The sequence below is a fragment of the Lasioglossum baleicum genome, chromosome 5, assembly GCF_051020765.1.
Source record: "Lasioglossum baleicum chromosome 5, iyLasBale1, whole genome shotgun sequence".
NCBI lineage: Eukaryota > Metazoa > Arthropoda > Insecta > Hymenoptera > Halictidae > Lasioglossum > Lasioglossum baleicum.
In genome coordinates this window covers 13,735,737-13,755,435 of record NC_134933.1, presented here as the reverse complement: position 1 = coordinate 13,755,435, position 19,699 = coordinate 13,735,737, and the positions used below count along the sequence as shown (strand labels likewise).

Genomic DNA, 19,699 nt, shown 5'->3' with positions numbered 1-19,699 from the left:
TGAGAAAACTGAAAAAATAACCGGACAAAAAAATATTGTTCTCCTACGATATTCCTCCTTCGATACCATTTAAATTATGCTATAAATATTTTTTGTGCCATGAAAAATAAAGGAGATATTTAGGTGGCCTCCTTCAGCTGAGACACCTTGTATATTCATAAAAATCCTCGGTCTACTAATATGCAATGGGGAATCAAACGTATCATAGTCGGATTCCTCTCGATTCCGTAATCCAACGCATCCTCTATTCTCTCTATCTTACGAGAAAACACAAAAGAATACATACAGAAGCAGTTTCGTTCTCTGTCGCTGACATACCCCGTTGCGTCGTCGTGCTCCGGCATTCTTTTGCGCGCGTTTCTATTTTTAGGGGAGATGTTAGCCAGATAATGAGGAATATCTTCGCTGGTATAATGGTACATCCCCGTTGTATCGGTATCCTTCTGAGAAACTTTTGATGCTTAGTTTGCATCGGGAGAGAACGCCAACTCTCTTCTTAGCTCGGTTTACTTGTGCGTCATACTTTTTTTCCCCTTCTCTCCCTCCCCCTTTGATAGAAAGTAGACTATATCGCGTTCGTTACTTTCGTGTTTCGCCTGTAGCTTCCGGCTATGAAGATATAATTCAATTAGCTGTGCAGAGCACGACCGCGTTTTTTTCCGCGACGCGACATCGGACTCCGCGGTATTAGCTCGCTCCCCCTCCTTCGTATTTTTCGTACACAAAAGAAAATTAAATATGAATTGTCAATTTACTTTAACTCCCGTGACCCGGTTCTTCTTTTTGCGCCGCTTTAACCCCGTTCGCATCAATGCACGCGGATTTGTTGGTTCGCTGTGCGAACTGCGGCCATCATTTGTACGGTGTTGGAATAATGAACCTCGATCAAAGATATGCTAACGACTGTACAAGGTTTTTTAATTGGAGTGGGCAATCGTGTTCTTAAAAGTCAATTTTTATTGACCATTCACGGATAAATCGAAGTTCTTGTTTGTAGATGTTCGTGTAGATCAGTCGCATTGAGTAGTGCGTCTTTATGCGCTTGTAGTTCGTGAAAATTGAGGAGTCACGAAAATATATGAATTTTAATATGAATTCAAAGAGCCCTGAGTTGGATTTACACCGGGAGAACCTTTACCATCAAAAGTATAATTATGCAACTACGCTTTCGTTGATTACACGTATAAAAATGGTAATTCGCGTGAAAATTCGCAGTGAAAATTGCCTAATACAAATTTTCTTCGTGGACACGCCTGTACGGTGTGTAAATACAGCTTCGTTTAACAAGAAGATTTGTATATGATACATTTACTAACATATTTGTGATATTTTTCTGATTAAAATGAGACCACACACGATACAATTTAGATCACAGTTACTTGTTTAATTGACGATTCAGTGGAACCTCGACTATCCGAACCGATGATATCCAAATTCTCCAGTATTCATGTACAGGGTGATTAAAAAATACCATTATCATCAAAATTGCCATTATCAAATAAGTGGGTACAAAAGCGAGGAGAACAACGACGAAGTAACTGTTTGGTCTACAGCGTTGGGTCATAGTTATTTATTTAATTGTCGATTCAGTGGAACCTCGACAGGTTGATTAAAAAGTAAATGTGTGAGCAGCGTCCAATAATTTCCATTATTAAATAAGTGAATGCAAAAGCGAGGGGAACAATGACGAAATAATGTTTGGTCCACAGCGTTGGATCATAGTTACTTATTTAATTGTCGATTTAGTGGAACCTCGACTATCCGAACCGATGATATCTAAATTCCCCAGTGTTCATGTACAGGTTGAATAAATAATAAATATGTGAGCAGAGAGAGAGAGAGAGAGAGCGCCCAAAAATTGCCATCAGTAACCCCTTGCCGTATTTTAACGAGCCACACTCGTCATGAAGATTTCGAACAAAGTCTAACAAATGTGAATGCTACGCCTTTCTTTTGAACTGACAATGAGACAAAATTTGATTCGTTTGTAATAATCAATATAGAAGCGTTAAAATAAATGTAGCCATGTAAAAAATATAAATTTTCTTATCTCTTCTACGAGATTTTTCGGAATAAAGACGTTTCAATCACTGTAACTGTAAATAAAATGATATGGCTTTAAATAAGTGAATGCAAAACCGAGGGGAACAATGACGAAACAATGTTTGGTCGACGGCGTTTTTCGTGGAACGAACGCTGTGTCGATCGACAAAAATCGCGTTCGCAGCGATGCGTCGGTTGTCAGTGAAGAACGGGATGGCTCGGGAAAAGTATAAAATCCGTGGACCGTCGCGGCACGGTGAAAAAAGCGGCGTCGAAGAAGAAGCGTGTCGCGTTGAACGTGAAGAGTGGTAGATTGTATTTTGGCAGGCTGATACCGATAGCTCATAGATTCTGTAGCAGTCGGGTACGCGTCACCGCGTATATGCTCCGCATCTCAGTTTGTCTCCTGGTTCTATCGAGTCGACAACTGCTACGCCCACGATCACAAACGGAATTATTTATGAGCTTGAACATGAGCCAGAGCTTTTCCGCAAGCCACTAAGACGCGCTCTCCCACCCCCTCGCCGATGTTGGTCGCATTCTCCGAATATCGGCGGCAGATGCAAAACCGGAGGCAGTCGGCAAGCACATTCTGAAATTTCACCGTGATCCCGGCTGAAATTAAAGATGCATAACGATGCATGATCCTCACGTTGCAAAATCCGATTCTGATAAACATTCGTATGATAATAGGCTCCCCGAAGCGTATTTACGTGTATTCGTGCTTTAAATTATTGTTATTACGGACTAATAATTGATACGACCGACTCACGCACTTAAATTATTCGTCGGGAATAAAAAATAAAATTCTTACTCGTTCGACCGTATGACATGACTCGATTTATGTCTTCCTGCTCGTTTCTGACACGATCGAAAGCAATTCTATGCAACGCAGTGGTTCATACGTATGCTGGCAGGGTGTTCAACTAATAACATGATTAAAATTTTGTTCAATCCCTCTTCCCATAAATTTGTTCATCAAAATTTGTATTCACCTAAAACTCTTCAATCATGTCTAGTAAAAAACTATTCTTACATATTTCCTTTCAAAGTTATCGATGTTCTTTACTGAACTGTATACTTCTATTATTGTTATTATTATTATCATTATTATTATGAAGCAATCAAGATTAAGACAAAATTTACAATTCTCGAGATGCATAGAAAAATTTACTTCACTGTTATCATTTCGAGTAAATGCAGTAAACCGTTTCATCGAAGAGACTGATATTTTTATGTTTGTAATTTGATTTCGCTGCGTTGAATGATCTGTTACAGTCGCGCGTGTATCGAGAGATTTGGATGCAAAATTGGTATTAATTAAAATTTAGCAAGGTATAATCGGCGCATGAATTATGAAACGGACATGTGTTCCTGACGGGGCAGGTGTACCTCACTTTATGCTTCTTACAATTAACTGCTACTCATGTTGAAATTATCGCACGAGAAATATTTACCTTTCATTTAATTGTATAATAATGTGCCCCGTGTTTTCATTTGATTTCGTTATTATGAAATTATCATAGAAAGCCCGTTGCATTTAATCTATATTGTTTCTGCTTGCCGTTAAAATTAATAGCGATATGGAAGACTGGATACACGCACATTAATATCTCCAACAATGTCCGAGTTTAAACATCGGCGAACAGAAAATTAAAATTCAGCTTGATACGCGATGCTAAATGAAACCGGTCGTTCTTAATACATCAGAAACGCGGTATTCATTAATCGGGGTAATGAATTATTTAATAATCACGCGCCGATTGAGACGTGATCGACGAACTTCTGATTGAATAACTTGAACCTTCCATTAACGTGCAACACACATCAAATTATTCAAATACATTCTATAAATATAAATAAGACAAATTGTGCAAGCATGGATTCATAAATATTTTATCAAGAAACTATAAAGTACATATTTACGTCGATATTTAGAATAATTACGTTCAACCTACATTCATTATTTTAATTTTAATTGATATATAAAAACATTCCAATGAAATGTAAACTTTGAATACAAATATACAACATTCTAGCAGTATGTTTAAACGGAAAGCTATTTAATCTCATTGCAATTTGAATAGAATTTCTGAAACCTGTAACGTGGAATTAATTGAATTTTGGATATTTAAAGAGTTATTCATTCGATAAGCAATTCGTGTTCTTCACCTTTCGGACGGATTTGTCGCGAAGCTTGGATTTCGATTTACATCTTGTAAGAAGCGTTAATTAAAACGTTGTGTAGTGAAAGTTATTCAGCCGCATTTGTCGCGCTTAATGCAATTCCAACGTTACAAAGCAGCGAAAAATCGAATTAGCGTGTTCAAAGGTACGCGTGACTGGAATGCGGCGACAGAGCGGCGCTTTGAACACCGGTTTCCGCGGAAACATCTTCCACGGCTCCTTTTCTTGCCCTGCATCAATGTTACCGAAAACGGGGCTGCACAGTCCTTACAGTCTTCGAACGGAGAGTAGCATTGCAATCACTGTAGTTCGATCTGCCGCCAAAGAGCGGCGCCACGTAATGGATAAGTGGATACGGACTGTGTTTGGTCAGACGTGGCGCTCCAGTTAACCAGACGACTGTAATGATCACTTGCCACCGACAGTAATTCAAATTTTAACTTTCAATTCAACTGAATGTTAATCCTTCAATTTGAAATTTATCGAGATTTTCTCAGAAGAAATTTGTCAAATATCAGATATTTTCTGTGCAATGTGCAGTGGAATAACTTATACAAAAGTTATCGTAATAAAATTTAATTAATGGCAATTGTTTAAAAGTTGGATCGCTAAGTACTTTGTAACACGCAACGCATAAGATTTAATATTGTAATTACGATGTACTTAATGTTAAATACTATCCTACAACAGGTAAAATGGTAATATCCGGTATTAATGTATAATATATTCAATTTAACTGGACGTATGCATTATACAGCAGTATAATACAATAACATAAGCACCATGTTCATAAATTCATTTCACTCATCTAGAACTATCAGACCGATCAATAGAATTCATTCTAAACTTTTCGTTTAAAATGATTGAAAGCAATTCTAGATAAAATGATTTTATATAGAATTATTCGATGAATTTGTTTGTCCATGCAAATAACACAACATAATACATATCGGTACGATTCTTAATTAACATACAACTTTGTAAAATATAAATGACGATGGAGGATATGCACGAAGCCATATTTGTTTGATATTGTGCAACTACAGCCTTTTATACTGGTTAATCGGGCTGCGAATTGTTTACCTTTCTAATTGAAAAATCGATGGTTCATTCGAATTACTGACATTTTGTTTCCGAATATACTATAATCATTGTTTAATGTTGCATACGCTGTAAATGTTCGAATATTTTGATAACATTTTCGCGTGTATGAATATTACGCACTAATGCAGCTGCTCTTAACGCTGATGGTTTTCAATATAAATTGGTGAAGCTTACCTACCGTATAATACCTAATAGGCGTGCACATATGTGATAATGTATTTACACAAATACTAAACGCAATGTGTTTGTTCATTCGTAACGTACGCCTCGTGTGCAGTTAACGAAAGGGAATGCTCAAGCTTTATTCCATCGATCCATGTGGAATAAATGCGAAGTTAAATCGAAAAGATAGATTTAACTTTCCTTTTTCGAATGGTGCTTCGTTTTCAGAAAATTCTCGTCCGGCGGCGCATCAAACATGCAGACTTTTACGCGCTACGAAGAATACCGAAAAAAGAATGATAAATAACAAATAATACCTGTACCTCCATATTTACGAACACTCGGAAAAGTAGAAAAAAAATCGAGATTGAAATTGAGAAATTGTATCTGTACGAACAATTTGTAAATTGTTGTTCTATTTCAACTTTTAGAAATTTAATGTATAAAGTCAAGCAGATTTTAACTATACTCGTGTCTGATTGAAAATTTGCGAAAGCCAGTCGAGACTTGATAAGATCCTGATAAGATTCTTCGTAGAAGATCGTCGGAAGATCAAGAGAACTTGTACTATAATCTTCGTCAATAATTTAAGAATGTATAACGATCTTGGACTTTGTATGTTAAACTTTTCAGATTAACATAATTAATAAGGTTCGGGGAACGTAACTACATTCGCCAAGACTTTCAAGAAAAAGAACAACCAGCAACTGGTTTTTAGTCAAGAATATTGTCACTGACACTCTATAACTTTAAACTTTAATAAATGCTTATCTATAGGACAAGGGAACGAAAACATTATGCACAGGAAAATTAAACGAAGCACTTTGCTTTTAATTATTCAGTCGATTTAATGAACAGAAACAAATTGGCGGCGTCATTATATGATGGTATTCATTAGAATAAATAAATACATCATATAGTTTTGCATATTTATATAAATCATAACTATTATTATAAATCTTTGTAGTATTTCTTTAGTCTTTCTTCATCAAGAATTATTATGTTGTTTTGCATACAAATTGTTTATTGGGAATGGAAATAGAATTCGATGGAAATAGAACATTTGATAAATAAACTGCTTGTACAATGTTGCGTCTCCACGGGAATTTGGACACATCTTCCGAAAAGTATGTAAACCGCCGCGAGAACATATTTTTTTGGCTGTGACGCATTTATAAGCACTCTGAAGCAGCAGCCGATAACCATCAGACGTGAAATAGCGCTGCCAATCGCCGAAAGTTCAAATATCTGTAGAGTATATTCCGAGTGAAGTGAATATTTCCAGGACATAATGCGAAGCGTTTGCACAGCAGATAGCAGTAAGCGAACAAGATCCCTTCGAAGTAGAAACCCACTTGGTAGGCTAAAAGTTTCCGACCGAACTGTATCGATCGTTGTTTAAACATACTCGATTTCCACTGAAAAACATTACTTTTTTTCACCGAACACCTCGTACCAAATAATTGTCCACGAAATTACACTAATCTTTATTAAAATATTGTTTTGACATGCAAACCCATTAAAAATCCTCGACGAGCCCGAAGATTGCTGTTTCATTTTAATTTCACATTTTCTTCAATAATCCTGCCACGAATAAATTAAAAAATTATAATGAAAACATTATGGAATAAAGAATTCCATGATTGTGTATAAAATGTATTTCCATTAATTTGGAAAAGTAAGAACTAGGATCTGATAAAGTCATGCAGAATAAAAATGCAAAATTTGACCTGAGCTGTTTCTTAATTTTTAGTAAAGTTTGTTTTATGATTGACAAAAATTCAACGTAGCTTTTGTAATGTAAAATATTTATATATTAATATCGCCGAATTTGTAATACAATAATATTTTCCAACACTGTGGTCTCGTGGAGTTTTGGTCAGAATAATACATGCATTGTGTTTGAATGTACTGAAAACAGAGTATCAAACGGATAATAGAAATTTGAGGATTGATGTACTGTTCACCGTCCAATTCTGAATATGTAATAGGGGTTAATATGACTGTATCCACCCTCTAGAGAACGGCAAAAAAGTCTATTTTTGGGGCGGAAGATGCACGAGCAAGGGAAGAATTTATGGGACAAGCAATAAATCTATAGCAGTTCCTGTGAGGTAATACATCTATGTACGCCAGTTATCCTTCTTAAATCGATTAGGCAAAACTGCAACTACCGAGACAAGCTTAAATGATGAAGAGGCTGTCCAAATGGAGTAATCAGATCCCATTACTCCAATATTGCAATCAGAGACGAAAAAACGATCGCAAAGTTGATAGTGTTTCGAATCGCAATTACTAAATTGTTTGCAATTAATAATCCTTCGAGTCCATAATGAGGCGTGGTAAACATATTCTGATTCATGATCCACAGTACTTTTCTAAATATTACCGTCTTTATTAACGACATTTTTGCTATCAACACTACCATTATCATACTAAACATCTGTATCGCGTTATTAGATACATGAACTATTGTGTATCACTGAATACATTTCAAAGTTAATGCCAGTTTTAATTGTGCATTTGACAACTTTTTTATAAACATAGTAAACCTCATGATTGTATATTTTGATTGATTTGAATTTAATTTATTTATTTCTTAAATATTTTCTTGTCGATTTGTGAAATAATTTGATTTGTTATTTTGGAAAATTTGAATTGATATACGCCAGGTTTTGCGAGGCAGACATCTGGAGAATAAAAATCGACGAACTGCATTTTCGGTAACATTGCTGAACTCCGATACTTTCGTCTATATCTAATTATCAACTAGTATGCTAATAGGAGACGGTGCAGAGGAGCGAGTTTTGTCGCATGCGCATTTTTCGCGCGTTTCAGCAGTGCGATGCAACCAAGCAAGTTTTACGAAGCGATGTCACGTTTGGAACGCAACGAATAAAACATTCTTATCGACGAAACTCATCGTAACGTCAGCAAATGGAGATGGAAAAAGAGACAAATCAAACTGTTGTTGCTCGTCTAGTTTACAAGTCGATGATCAAATATCGGTGTTATTTATAATTTTATTATATAAAGTGATCTATACTCTGAGAGATATATTACAGAGATGAATTCAGAACATGAAACTTAAAAAGGGGTCATTTGAGCATGTAACCTTGACCTCGTTTCCGTGATAGTTTTCTGTATATTGTAGTATTTGCTCTAGTGTTGTTCATTCATTGTTTATTTCATTTATATGCACTTATTAGTAAATTGCCATGCATTTCGATGATACATAAATAACTTTTAACTTGTTACAACTGTGACATTGTACTTGTTAATTCCATAGAATTTTTTAAAACCATCACTCAGCATTATAGTAATTGATTAATTTGTTGTCTAGCAGCAGGTTAACTGACAGTTCTTTTTATCGTTATTTTGTGCTGCGAAAAAATATGGTCAGATGCAATCAACTTTTATTTGAAAACAGAATTTATACCTGCTTCATAAATATTTAAATTTGCGTTACATCTCGAACATATTAGACTGACAGCATTTATTCCATGAATCAACGTCATCAAAGTCCCATTCACCACTCTTATAATTATTCGAACGATCCAATTCCCGGTTCATCACAAATTTCAAGCAGTTTCAAATTAATCTATCAATCAGTTCCAACGTTAGCTCCTATAATTACAATTCTATTAAAAATACTCATAAAAATCCTTCTAAATCGATTTCCAAAAAGCATTTCCCAAATTCTATTCAGCACGAATTTGCTCTGTATTAATTCTCAATAAAAAGAACTCAACCTTTCTACCTTGCTCTTCTCTAAATCAAATTTCTAAACGCCTCCAAAATGTCTCAGTGATGCAATTCAAGATTAACAAAATTTAAAGTCTACACCAGAATCACGGCGAACTAAATACAACCAAAAATCTCAACAATCCACATATCGACTGCCAAACGAACAACCCTAAAAAATCTATGAGAGAGAGAGAACCGAAAATTATAATTTATTCACACTCTTTCAACGTGCATATAAATTGTATTCAGCCAGCACACGGATGGAAGTAGCATGGTAAATAAATAATAGCGTTGTCTGTTGACGGGTAGCAAAGTCAGTGACGGCGTGAAAAATTCTACAAGACGAATAGTGTGGAAAATTCTACAACGAAATGACTGACAATGTGGAAAATATCATAAGATTCGAAATTATAATGTATATCTTTCAACGCTCACATATAGATTAGCAAAATACAAATGAGAGCAGTATTTTAAACAAATAAAATTACAATTTATTATCAATCTGCCACCCTTCGCATCCAGCCATACACCACACAGACTATTATCCATAGATAGACAGAAAAAACAGGACTGTATGATAAACATAAGAAAGACATGTTGTTTGAAATATCGATCGCAAGATAATGAAATGTATAATATTCAAATGTTCTCGGCGCAACGGTTCGATCAGTTTATAGGAAAAAAGCAAAATTTGCACGTTAGTTTGGAACATTCAACGTTTCGATCTTCATTCAGATCATTTTCAAGAAAGTAGAAAAACTGCGTCTGAAAAATATATTTTCACAATGTAAAACCAGAAACTTTAAAATATCTGCGTAACCAGAATGTAAAAATGTAACAAGATACTGCAATAATTTACTTACATTGCTTTATAAAGATTATAAACACGGAATTGAAATTGTCTTAGCATAAGAAAGACAGTGTGAAAAATTTCAACCCTCAAATTTTCCAATCCTCAGATATAGCCTTACTCTCCACAAAAAATTGTCAAATCCACAAAATGATCCACAAAAAGCAAAATTACAATTTATTTAGAATCTTTCAACCCTCGCAATCTCTCATTGAACAGCACACAGCCTAGCAGCACATGGACAAAAGTATGAGCGTGAACGAGTAATATCAGTAGACAAGTTCAGTGCGAAAGTATAGTGAAAGCATGATAGGATGTGATCGCAAATAGTAGTATCGTGCGTGGATTCGTGGGCGCATAGTGATGCCGCCGCATCGGGCAACCCTTTCGGCTTGGCGGCGAGCGAGCGACTACTGGCTCGCGTCTTAACTCGTGCGATTTCGCGGACGCTCGGGAACGCCGGCGCCTCTGGGCGTCGCGACGGCGGGCGTCCAGGGCTGGCAGGCAGGCAAACGCAGGCATCCCTTCGCGCTCTCCCCGCCAGACGAGTTCCGACTCTACGCTCGGCCGGACGTGACGTAACGCGCGCAGCGTGGAGAGCGTAGAGAACGTCGTCGTCGTCGTCGACGTCGTTGTCGTGAACGTTTGCCGTCATAGTCGTGTTCGTCGTAGTCGTTGTGGTCGGTGGTCGTGGTCGCCGTTCCATCCGTCGTGGACACGTCGCCGTCGTGACTCTTCGTCGTCGTCGTTGTCGTCGTCGGCCCCTCTTTCTCTATCGTTTGACCACGGAGAGAACAGCTGTACTTCGGTTACAAAAGGGTACACACGCATAGCCGGGGACACGCGCACGCACAATAGAGACAAACACGCACCGTGACTCCTGCCACTCTCGATGACATTTGCCAATTGAAGTGACACCGCGAAGACATCGGGCGGCAGCACGCAGAAACCGCGTGCGTTCCGCACGCCACTCTCCATTGTAATCGTGTTGACGTTCGCGTGGGATGAAGCGTCAGAGAGGAAAGTGCTAGTGTGAACGAAGAATTCTCTCTCTGGGCGGGAGGTTTACGAACCGTTTTGTGAGTGACGCGGATGAATAGATGGATAGATAGATAGATAGATAGATAAATAGATAGATAGATAGATAGTTAGATAGAAAGTTTGTTTAGTGGTTTCTAGGCGAATCAACGGGAGATCACGTGTAATCGGTGCGTACGAATCGGTAGTGGGACACGTTTGATAAAGAACGAACGGTGGACGGAAGCTTCTTGCGCGCAACTTCTTGCGATGCTCGATCGGAGATTAAACTCGTGACGGTAGAATTGTTTTGAGACCCGACGACACAACTGTGCGCGACGGAGCAGGAAAGTTTCGCGGAGAGAAAGAAGGAGAGAGAGCGAGAGAGAGAAAGAGAGAAGTAAACTTTCGGGATCATCCGGTGCGGTAGCGAACGTCCGTGAAGATCGGCAGGCGAGAGTGTCCGCCGACGATGTAAGGTGATGTCGCGAGGGAGGAGGGTTCGCCGCGATCTCTGTGACAGTGAGATTAAGGAATCGCCGGCGATAGTGTCTCGCGAGTAACCCCCTGGATCGGGAACAGACAGAAGAAGAAAGACACACCTGTGCTAGAATCGGCTCCTCGAACCGATCAACGATAGAGTGACATGCGAGACGGCATCGTGGCCGATTGATCCCGCGATCGCTGTCACAAAGCAGCATCGATCCACGCGGCGTGCAGGCCGCACGCGTTTCGACCGTCTCTTCGACCCCAACACGTCCGACGGTTTCCCCCCTCCTCACCGTAGCCCTGCAACCGATCGGACGCGGACAACGCGGTTCAAAACGGTAGAAAACGTCGCGGAAAATTCGCTCTCAGCCGTCACGTGACGGGGATCGCTGCAGGAAGGATAGCTCGCCACGGCGACACGGGAACGGGTCGAAGATGCTGACCATGTCGACCATGATGATGCCCACGACGATGACCACCATGACGAATCCGGGGCCCATACCGGCGTACACCGTGCCGCCGAAGATAGAACCGCCTAAGCTGACCGCAGCAGCTACCCTCACCCATGCAGCGACAGCCGCCAACAAATCAGGTACACCAACGCCACTTTGCCACCCCTGAATCACCCCCGCTCTCTGCCCCCTTGCCCCCGCCGCTGTTCGTAGATTTATGGCTTTACACTATCATCCCAGGCCCCCCCGTTACCGGTCTAAGATAAATTTTAACCGGTACATTGTGCCGGTGCCCGGCTATGCTCCGTTGCCCCTGTCAATCCGTTAACGATAGACGCTGAGAGTGAGAGAGAGAGGAAGAGAAAGCCAACCCCCCCGACTCTCGCGATTAAAACCGCCCGCGCTATCCCCCCAACCGAGCTCGCGATCCTCGTAGCCGCCTGCTACGGGTCGCGCGCTGTTTTAAATCGCTTTATACCCATCAATCAAATTATTGTATTCGCGCGAACTCAGCCGTGCATTAGATAATATTTCGACGAGGCTATCGATCCCGTCGACCAAAGAGATCGGACGCGAGAAGGCTCCACCAGCTCCAAGATCGTCTCGAGAGATCAATCTTGATAGGGGTATATCGAGCGCGATATAAAATCCCCGGGTTTTCAGGAAATTCTTGACTATGGTCTATGTCTCGCGAGACCATGCTCGGGATAGAACCTAAGCCCGAGTTAACTGGTGCGAACCAGCTAACCCTGGATTTGACTGGGTTAACCTTTAGAGGACCAGATTTGCCGCTATTCTAGCCAAGGAGAATGATGTTATTTAACAGTTCTAACGTCGTCACTGTTTTCTATATCACTTATCTACGTTTACCATTAAAATCTGCGATCTAGTTATAAGCTTGTCCATCTCTGGAATAATAATTAACTAACAGTGATGTCCAATTTTTTCGACATTTTGTTCCTGCGGTTTCCTAGATCTCGTGTGTTCTAATTGATCTAAATAAAATTCAACAAATTCGTGTTATTGTTGACAAGTTGGTCAGCAGTTTCACCAAATGTCAGATTAAATTGTCCACCAATATGAAATACAGGTTAACTGTCTTCTACACGAGGTTTTATATATCCATCGTCAAGTTTCATCTTAATGGCCGCCGCCGGTGCCATTCGAAAGTACAGCTGGTTCCAAATCTGAAAGAGAAAATTCAAGCTGAGTGCAAACGCGGCCTTGGCACCAGAAAATCGTATAGCGCACACCCAGAACTATCAAGCACGTTGATTGTCGACTCAGCAGTCGCAGCAGTTCCATAAAATCCGAGTAATTCATTTAATAGAGCGGAATCTGAGGACACAAAACTTGCAATCGCGATCAACAAAATTTTTATATGAAGATACGATGGCGCGAGAAAAAGATTCCAACACAGAAATCTACAAAAATCCGAAGTCTGCTGATCTAGGATCAAGAAGAGAGGCAGATGCGGCGAGCTTTATCTCAGGTTGCAGATTTCCGTGCGCTATTTCGACGGCGCAGGCGATCGGGTTCTGCCCATAAACTTGTCGAATTAACTTCGCAGTCTACTTCTATGGACGTCGTGTTTGCGATGTCACGGGTATCCCTGTCGACATGTTGCCCGCGGGCTGCGGGAGGAGGTTGCTAAATAAACCCGAGTCTGCAGGAGCGCACGCGCGCATCCGCACACAGACATATTTGTTTATCTTGATATGCGTCGTTCCAGCTTCGCTTGACTTCGACTTCGGCGAAATTTTATTTCCGTTTTACTTCATACGTAATACCGGCCAGGATACTTTCGCCCGCGAAACTACCGCAATTCCCTGCTCCAATTTCGACGGTCATAAAAGGAGTGCTAACTTCTTTGTAGGATGCCGAGAGGGGAGAGAGAGAAAAAGAGCGCGCGGAGGGCTAGTGTGCTGATCTGTGTGTGACCCGTATAAAAATTGGAATACGAGGCGAGGCATCAAGTCCCGCAAGGTGTTGCGGCTTACCGGGACAATAACGTCCGATGGCCGAGGATTTAATTGCTCCCATTAAGGGCCGATCGACTTTTCTCGATCGGCGTCGCGTCGGTGACCGGTGATTTTCGCTGGGAAACCCGGCCAACCGGCTCGCCCTCGACCGAATAATTATCTGCCGGTAATTACCAGCTAATAAATATTTACCGAAAGCCCTGACGAAACGTAACAGCTCAATTAAAAATTTATAACTCGCTGGCCCGGCCTAACAAAGCCCTGGGAAAAAATGCTGGCAACCGGCCAGGATCTCGTACGCCGAGCTACTCGAACGACGTTCCTGCCAGGATCTTTGTTCGTTCGAGCGAAATCCCCTACATCATACTTTAACGTTGCGTATCGTTTCGCGGAACGGCATCACGGTGTGTCGTATAAGTGGCCTTTGCTTGCTACGATCCTGTGTGTACTCGTCGTCGGTTCGATACTAGTCTCTCTCTCTCTCTCTAGTTTACTCTTTTCATCTTTCTCTCTTACTCTTTGGTCTCGATCTCTCTTTCTGTTTCCTCCAGCCTCTCATCAGCGACCATGAAACATTCGATGGAATCGTTCCTCGTGGAAAAAAAACGGGGAAAAAAGTGATTTTCCCGGGAAAACACGTAGCTACCTGTCCTCGAATAAACCGAGCCACCGGGAATGGCTGTGTCGCTATAGGGGACCCTTAACTGTGCGTACTTAGCACGTACCAACTGCGCCAGGATTACAATAAAACCGTTGTTGCAGGTATGCTGCAGCTGTACACCAAGTTGTTCAGTTTCGAATCCACTCTTATCGAATAGACAAGAGAACGTTCCGAAGTTCTAGATTGGGCGGCTAGGCGGGACTGAAAAAGCGCATGAACGAACACCGAACCGTTCGAACACTCGTTGCTCGTGACGCCTTCCCTCACTTGTTCCCGCGTGCATCCGTAGACGATCGAAGCGCAGCAAACATGCAAAACGTAACACTTAACCCACACAATCCTGGGAAACACTGGTTTTTAACACTAAACCTACCGAGACTTAAAAGTAACTGGTACTTAGATGTTCCTCGTATAAAAATGACAAGATTGATTTTATTCAGAATTTTTGCGGCTCCTATTATAATTCGTGCTCTACTAAAGATATTTATACAATCAATTCTTATAAAATCATTTTTATTATTTCAATAATTGTTAAATAATACATCTGGAACCGGTCATTTTGACGGTAGATTTAGTGTTCATCAGCGACCAACAATAAGAATTAGTCCAATAAGTTTGATAAAGGAAATACGTGGAGTCAGGGAATTGGCCATTGTTCAAGATGATACAATTCTATACTATGTAACATTAATGATGACATTACTGCGTAATATTACTATGTAAAATTACTTCGTAAGATCACTACAGTAAACTGAAAATTAACTGTTAGATTGACTATTTTGTCGCAGCATAAATTTATACGTTACAGTCCTATTTAGGATTGATAACAGCCACCGGCGCGGAGAAATATAAAAAGTGAATAATTCGAATCGATTGCCAGTCAGTTTTGCTAATTACAGATTCTCGAGAATAAAGATGAATGTGACGCCGCATTCGCATATACGCGGATCAATGATAACGCCACATGAACGAGTCGCTTTGATCAAAATCACGTGTCTTGACGCTAATGACTGAGCGCTATCAATGGCGCTATGTCAGCGTGTATGAAACCCACGTAACAAGACTGAAATTTAGCTTCCACGAATGTATGTATGTATTTGATCGCGTATATTATTACCAAAGTTCCTGGTCAATCCTAGGTTGCGATGTGTGAGTCCGATAATCCATCATTATCGTTCGATGTGCAATACTATTTATTAATTCTGGAATACACTCACGTACTCCTGCCATTCGCCCACCCACTCATGTCATTCACTCATTGTATGAACTAGTCTCTACAAATACTTGGAAAATTCTTCCTGGAACACTGCTTTGCTTCATCATTTTCTCTGGACATATACAATAAACTATCACAAAATATCACGACAATAAATTTTCATAACCATTCTACGTTATAAACGGCTAGGTTTAGAAAATTAACATTTTACCTACAGAAAATCTATGAATAAAATTTCCATTAGGTCAATGGACTTTTAAAATTTATGAAATAGTCGCCAGTAGGTGATGCGTGAAGTTTACGTGGCGTGTACTGTTGAAGAAGTAATTATTCATTTGATAGAAGAGGTAGGAGGTAGATCCCACCATCGGCAAATCTCAGTCTGCATTAGAATTCTTCCGAGCATCGTTCCATAGCCATCGCGCGCATAGTCGTCGGGGTTTCGGGGTGTAAAACGCGTATCGCGACGCGGGGGTGGTTCCGAGGGGGTGTTGAACGCATGGGAAAAAGTCACCATAACGCGTGGCGCGACAACGAACGGAGGCGTGTTTATCCACGTATGTGTAACCCAGAGAGAGCAGAATACGTGGAGCTGCCAATAGGGCAATCCGTAGCCGTGCACACTTAGCACGTACTAACTGTAGTTACCGTTACATCGCAAGTGTACGTGTCGTGGGAGCGTAACAAGGGCGCAAGTCCCGGCATCGTGCCACTTCGCCACGTATACTACCTGCGTGGCATGCACGTTAGCTACGTAGGCAAGTGGATGCATGGAATTTATCGAAGACCACCAGACATCACGGCATTTGGCCCCGTATCGGACTCCAACGCGAATCGATCCCGTTAATTACTTAAGGATTAAATAGTGGCCCGCAGCCACGAGCAAAACCCTCGAAACGCGAGCTGCCCGCTGCTTTCCCTCTTCCCCTCTCCTCCTCCCAACCCTCTCTATCTCTCTTTCCCTCTCCCTTTTGTCTCTCTGTCACTCTATTCTCTCTCTCTTGCTCCCCTTTTTTCCGACCCTCATTTTTTGCCAGCTCTCTGCGGTCTTTCGCGCTCGGACGCTTCTAACACGGACGTACGCGACGTATCACCGTGTGTGTGAGAGAGAGAGAGACGTCCGACGTCCAATGGAACACGGGAATTCTTCGGGCTCGCGGGCCTGTCGAATTCCCGAAGAGCAAACCACCGGTTTGGGACGACCAAGACGCGCGAGCACGATACCACCGAGATGGGACGCTCAATTATTTAGCGGCCGGCGAGATTGTTCGACGAAGAATAGACTACGAAAGCGGCGCGCTCTAATAAGAAAATTAATTCTGCTTACTCGAGCTTACTCCGACGGGGAAGCGGCTAAATATCAAGTATTCCCTTTATACAAACTACGGAAGTTTTGTTAGCGAATCTCGCGCCGCGAATTACGCCGCCGACACGGACAACTTTACGCTTTATGCTGCTCAGCGATTTTTCTTTTGATTCGCGCTGGATGAATGGATTGTTGTCTGCGACGACAGACAGTGACTTTTCGAACATATAATATCGATTATTAGAAAGATATAAAGATTTTCGTACAAATAAACGCATGTTTAGGTAAGTATCGTTTCATAATAATTGTTTCCGTTTTTATTATACTTGCTGATACAATCTCGAGTATATTAGAATGATAATGGAGGGCTTTGTGGTGTCAGTTTCGGTAAACGAAAAATAAATTATCGAGGCACTTAATTATGAAATACTTAAATGAATATTATGAGAGTGTACAGGCAGTGGATACAACGTTAATTTTAAACTAAATTAGAAACTGCAGTCGGTTTCAATATACCGCCGCAATTTATCAAAAAGTTCCGACCTCGAAGAAAGTATTCGAAACTACTGAAGTTATATCTTATTCATGTGCGAGTTAACTTACACATTGCTGGGAGAATTCAACGACATTAAAGCTATCTATCGAAGCACCGGTCTGTGTATGGATACTGGAATCTATAGGGAAATCAATAAGCAACAGGATTTCATTTATTCGCCGACGAAAAGCTGTGTTGTTCGTTGATTACTTCGTTAAAATCTGTTTTCTACAACAACAAAGGTATGGCCAATAATTGACGTATTACTTTAAAGTTATAAAAATGATTAAACCAGATTGTTTAATGTTGCTTTATTAATAGTGTTAACGAATTAGAATAACCAATTCTTCGATTTCGAAAAAATCGAGTTGGAACATTCGGTGGTTACACGTGCTGTTAAATAGGAATCGGTTGGCGCGTCTGACCATGACCAACCAATTCTACTTCTTGCGAGTGCCAGTGTTCGAGGTCGAACTTTCAAACTCGTTTTTCTGAGCATATAACTTAGGAAGGATTTAGTTTAACAGTGAAACTAAGGAATTGCTGTATTATCCGAACACTGATGTTCCATTGATTAATTCGGATAGTCGATGTTCTACTGCAATTAATTTAAAAATATTCCTCAGGGTGAGAGAGAGAGAGTACAATAGAGTAAAATAGATATAATCAAAGTTATATTAATCTCTAAACGATTTAGACCTTTCGTTTTCCATAGCTAACACAAAATTCCAGAAAACAAACAATAACGCATTGGAACGTGTCGTGACAATCTGACCTCCTCAAAGTGTGATGCAGTCGTCACTGAAGGGTTAATAAGGGAATGGTTAAGTAGAATCGGGCAGGGAAAGTGAGACGGTGGGGAGGAGCATAGTCGTGCGGGAAAGTGGCAGCGATTTTTCAAAATAGAACAGAAGTCGACAATGGGTACGTCGACGGGAAAGAGGCCGACGACGAAAGCGGAGGCGATGGATGGCTTTAGCTTCGGTTTCCTGACGAGGTTACCGAAGTTTCGTCCGCAGATTCAATTTTAGTTGGCGCGCCAGCCCGCGCCACCACCATTCGCGCCGCTGAATGCCACGTAGGTACCTTGCAGGGGTGGTTACCAGCCCCGTCTTTCTATATCCACCCTTCCCACCACCCACTCGTCGCCGGCCTCTTGCCAACGGGCTGCTTCTCGAGGCCACTTTATGCAGCCCCTATTAAGTTTTCGCATTTTCCGCGCCTTCCACCTGATTGCGGCTTGTTTCGATCATTTCTGTAGACAGTTTCTCCGGGCCTACTATACAGGGTGTCACCGATCTCATGGTGAAACGAGGGGCGCATCTACATGAAAAAATATGTCGAAACGAAAGAGTAATGTTTTTTCATTTAAAGCTTCGTTCTCTAATTTGAGACGTCAGAGAACAAGCTATTACATAGGAATCGGCCGACGCGTCTGCTCATGGTCGACTGTTTCTACTGCGAACTGTGGCGCACCATCAAATTCATTTTTCTCGAAAACGTAGCCTCAAACGAAAAATCATTATTCATTTTTTTCCACTTATTTTTCCGTGTAGATTCACCTCCTTGTGGTCTGTACTACCAGATCGGTGACACCCTGTATGCCTGATTTATTGGGGATGGAGGGGGGGGGGGGGGTGCCGGCCGCGACTCTTCCGTCGGAAAACGAGCTCGTTCGTTACCGCTTCGCCACCATAGATCCATTCGAATTTGATTATAAATTAATTACGGGCCGCGCGCCGCCGGCCCGGCCGGTTTACAGTTCCGCTCAATATTGAGCGGTGATCGCGGCCGGCAACGGCCCCCGACGACGATATTGTATTGTAACAACTGCGACCGTTGTTAATTCTATGGACAATTGATGTTATTAATTGGCAGAAAGCGCGAGAGAGCTCCCCGCCTCGAATCGAATCGCGGCAACGAATCCGGCTGTTATTTTACGGACCGA

At 41.1% G+C, this 19,699-nt stretch overlaps 1 protein-coding gene across 9 annotated transcripts in view; it reads left to right on the top strand.

The window, feature by feature from the left end:
• LOC143208940 (nucleolysin TIAR) overlaps positions 1–19,699 on the top strand; it is a 603,751-nt gene that overhangs the window by 351,701 nt on the left and 232,351 nt on the right. For 3 of the 9 annotated variants that reach the window (XM_076423948.1, XM_076423947.1, XM_076423946.1), the window contains exon 1: positions 12,207–19,699. This exon is cut by the window's right edge. The exons of 4 other annotated variants lie outside the window; for them this stretch is intronic. Coding sequence is in view for 1 of the 5 variants with exons in the window: in XM_076423949.1 (XP_076280064.1) it covers positions 12,035–12,191 (157 nt within the window). In the remaining 4 variants the exon portion in view is untranslated. 2 more of the 9 variants (XM_076423949.1, XM_076423951.1) reach the window with 2 other exon arrangements.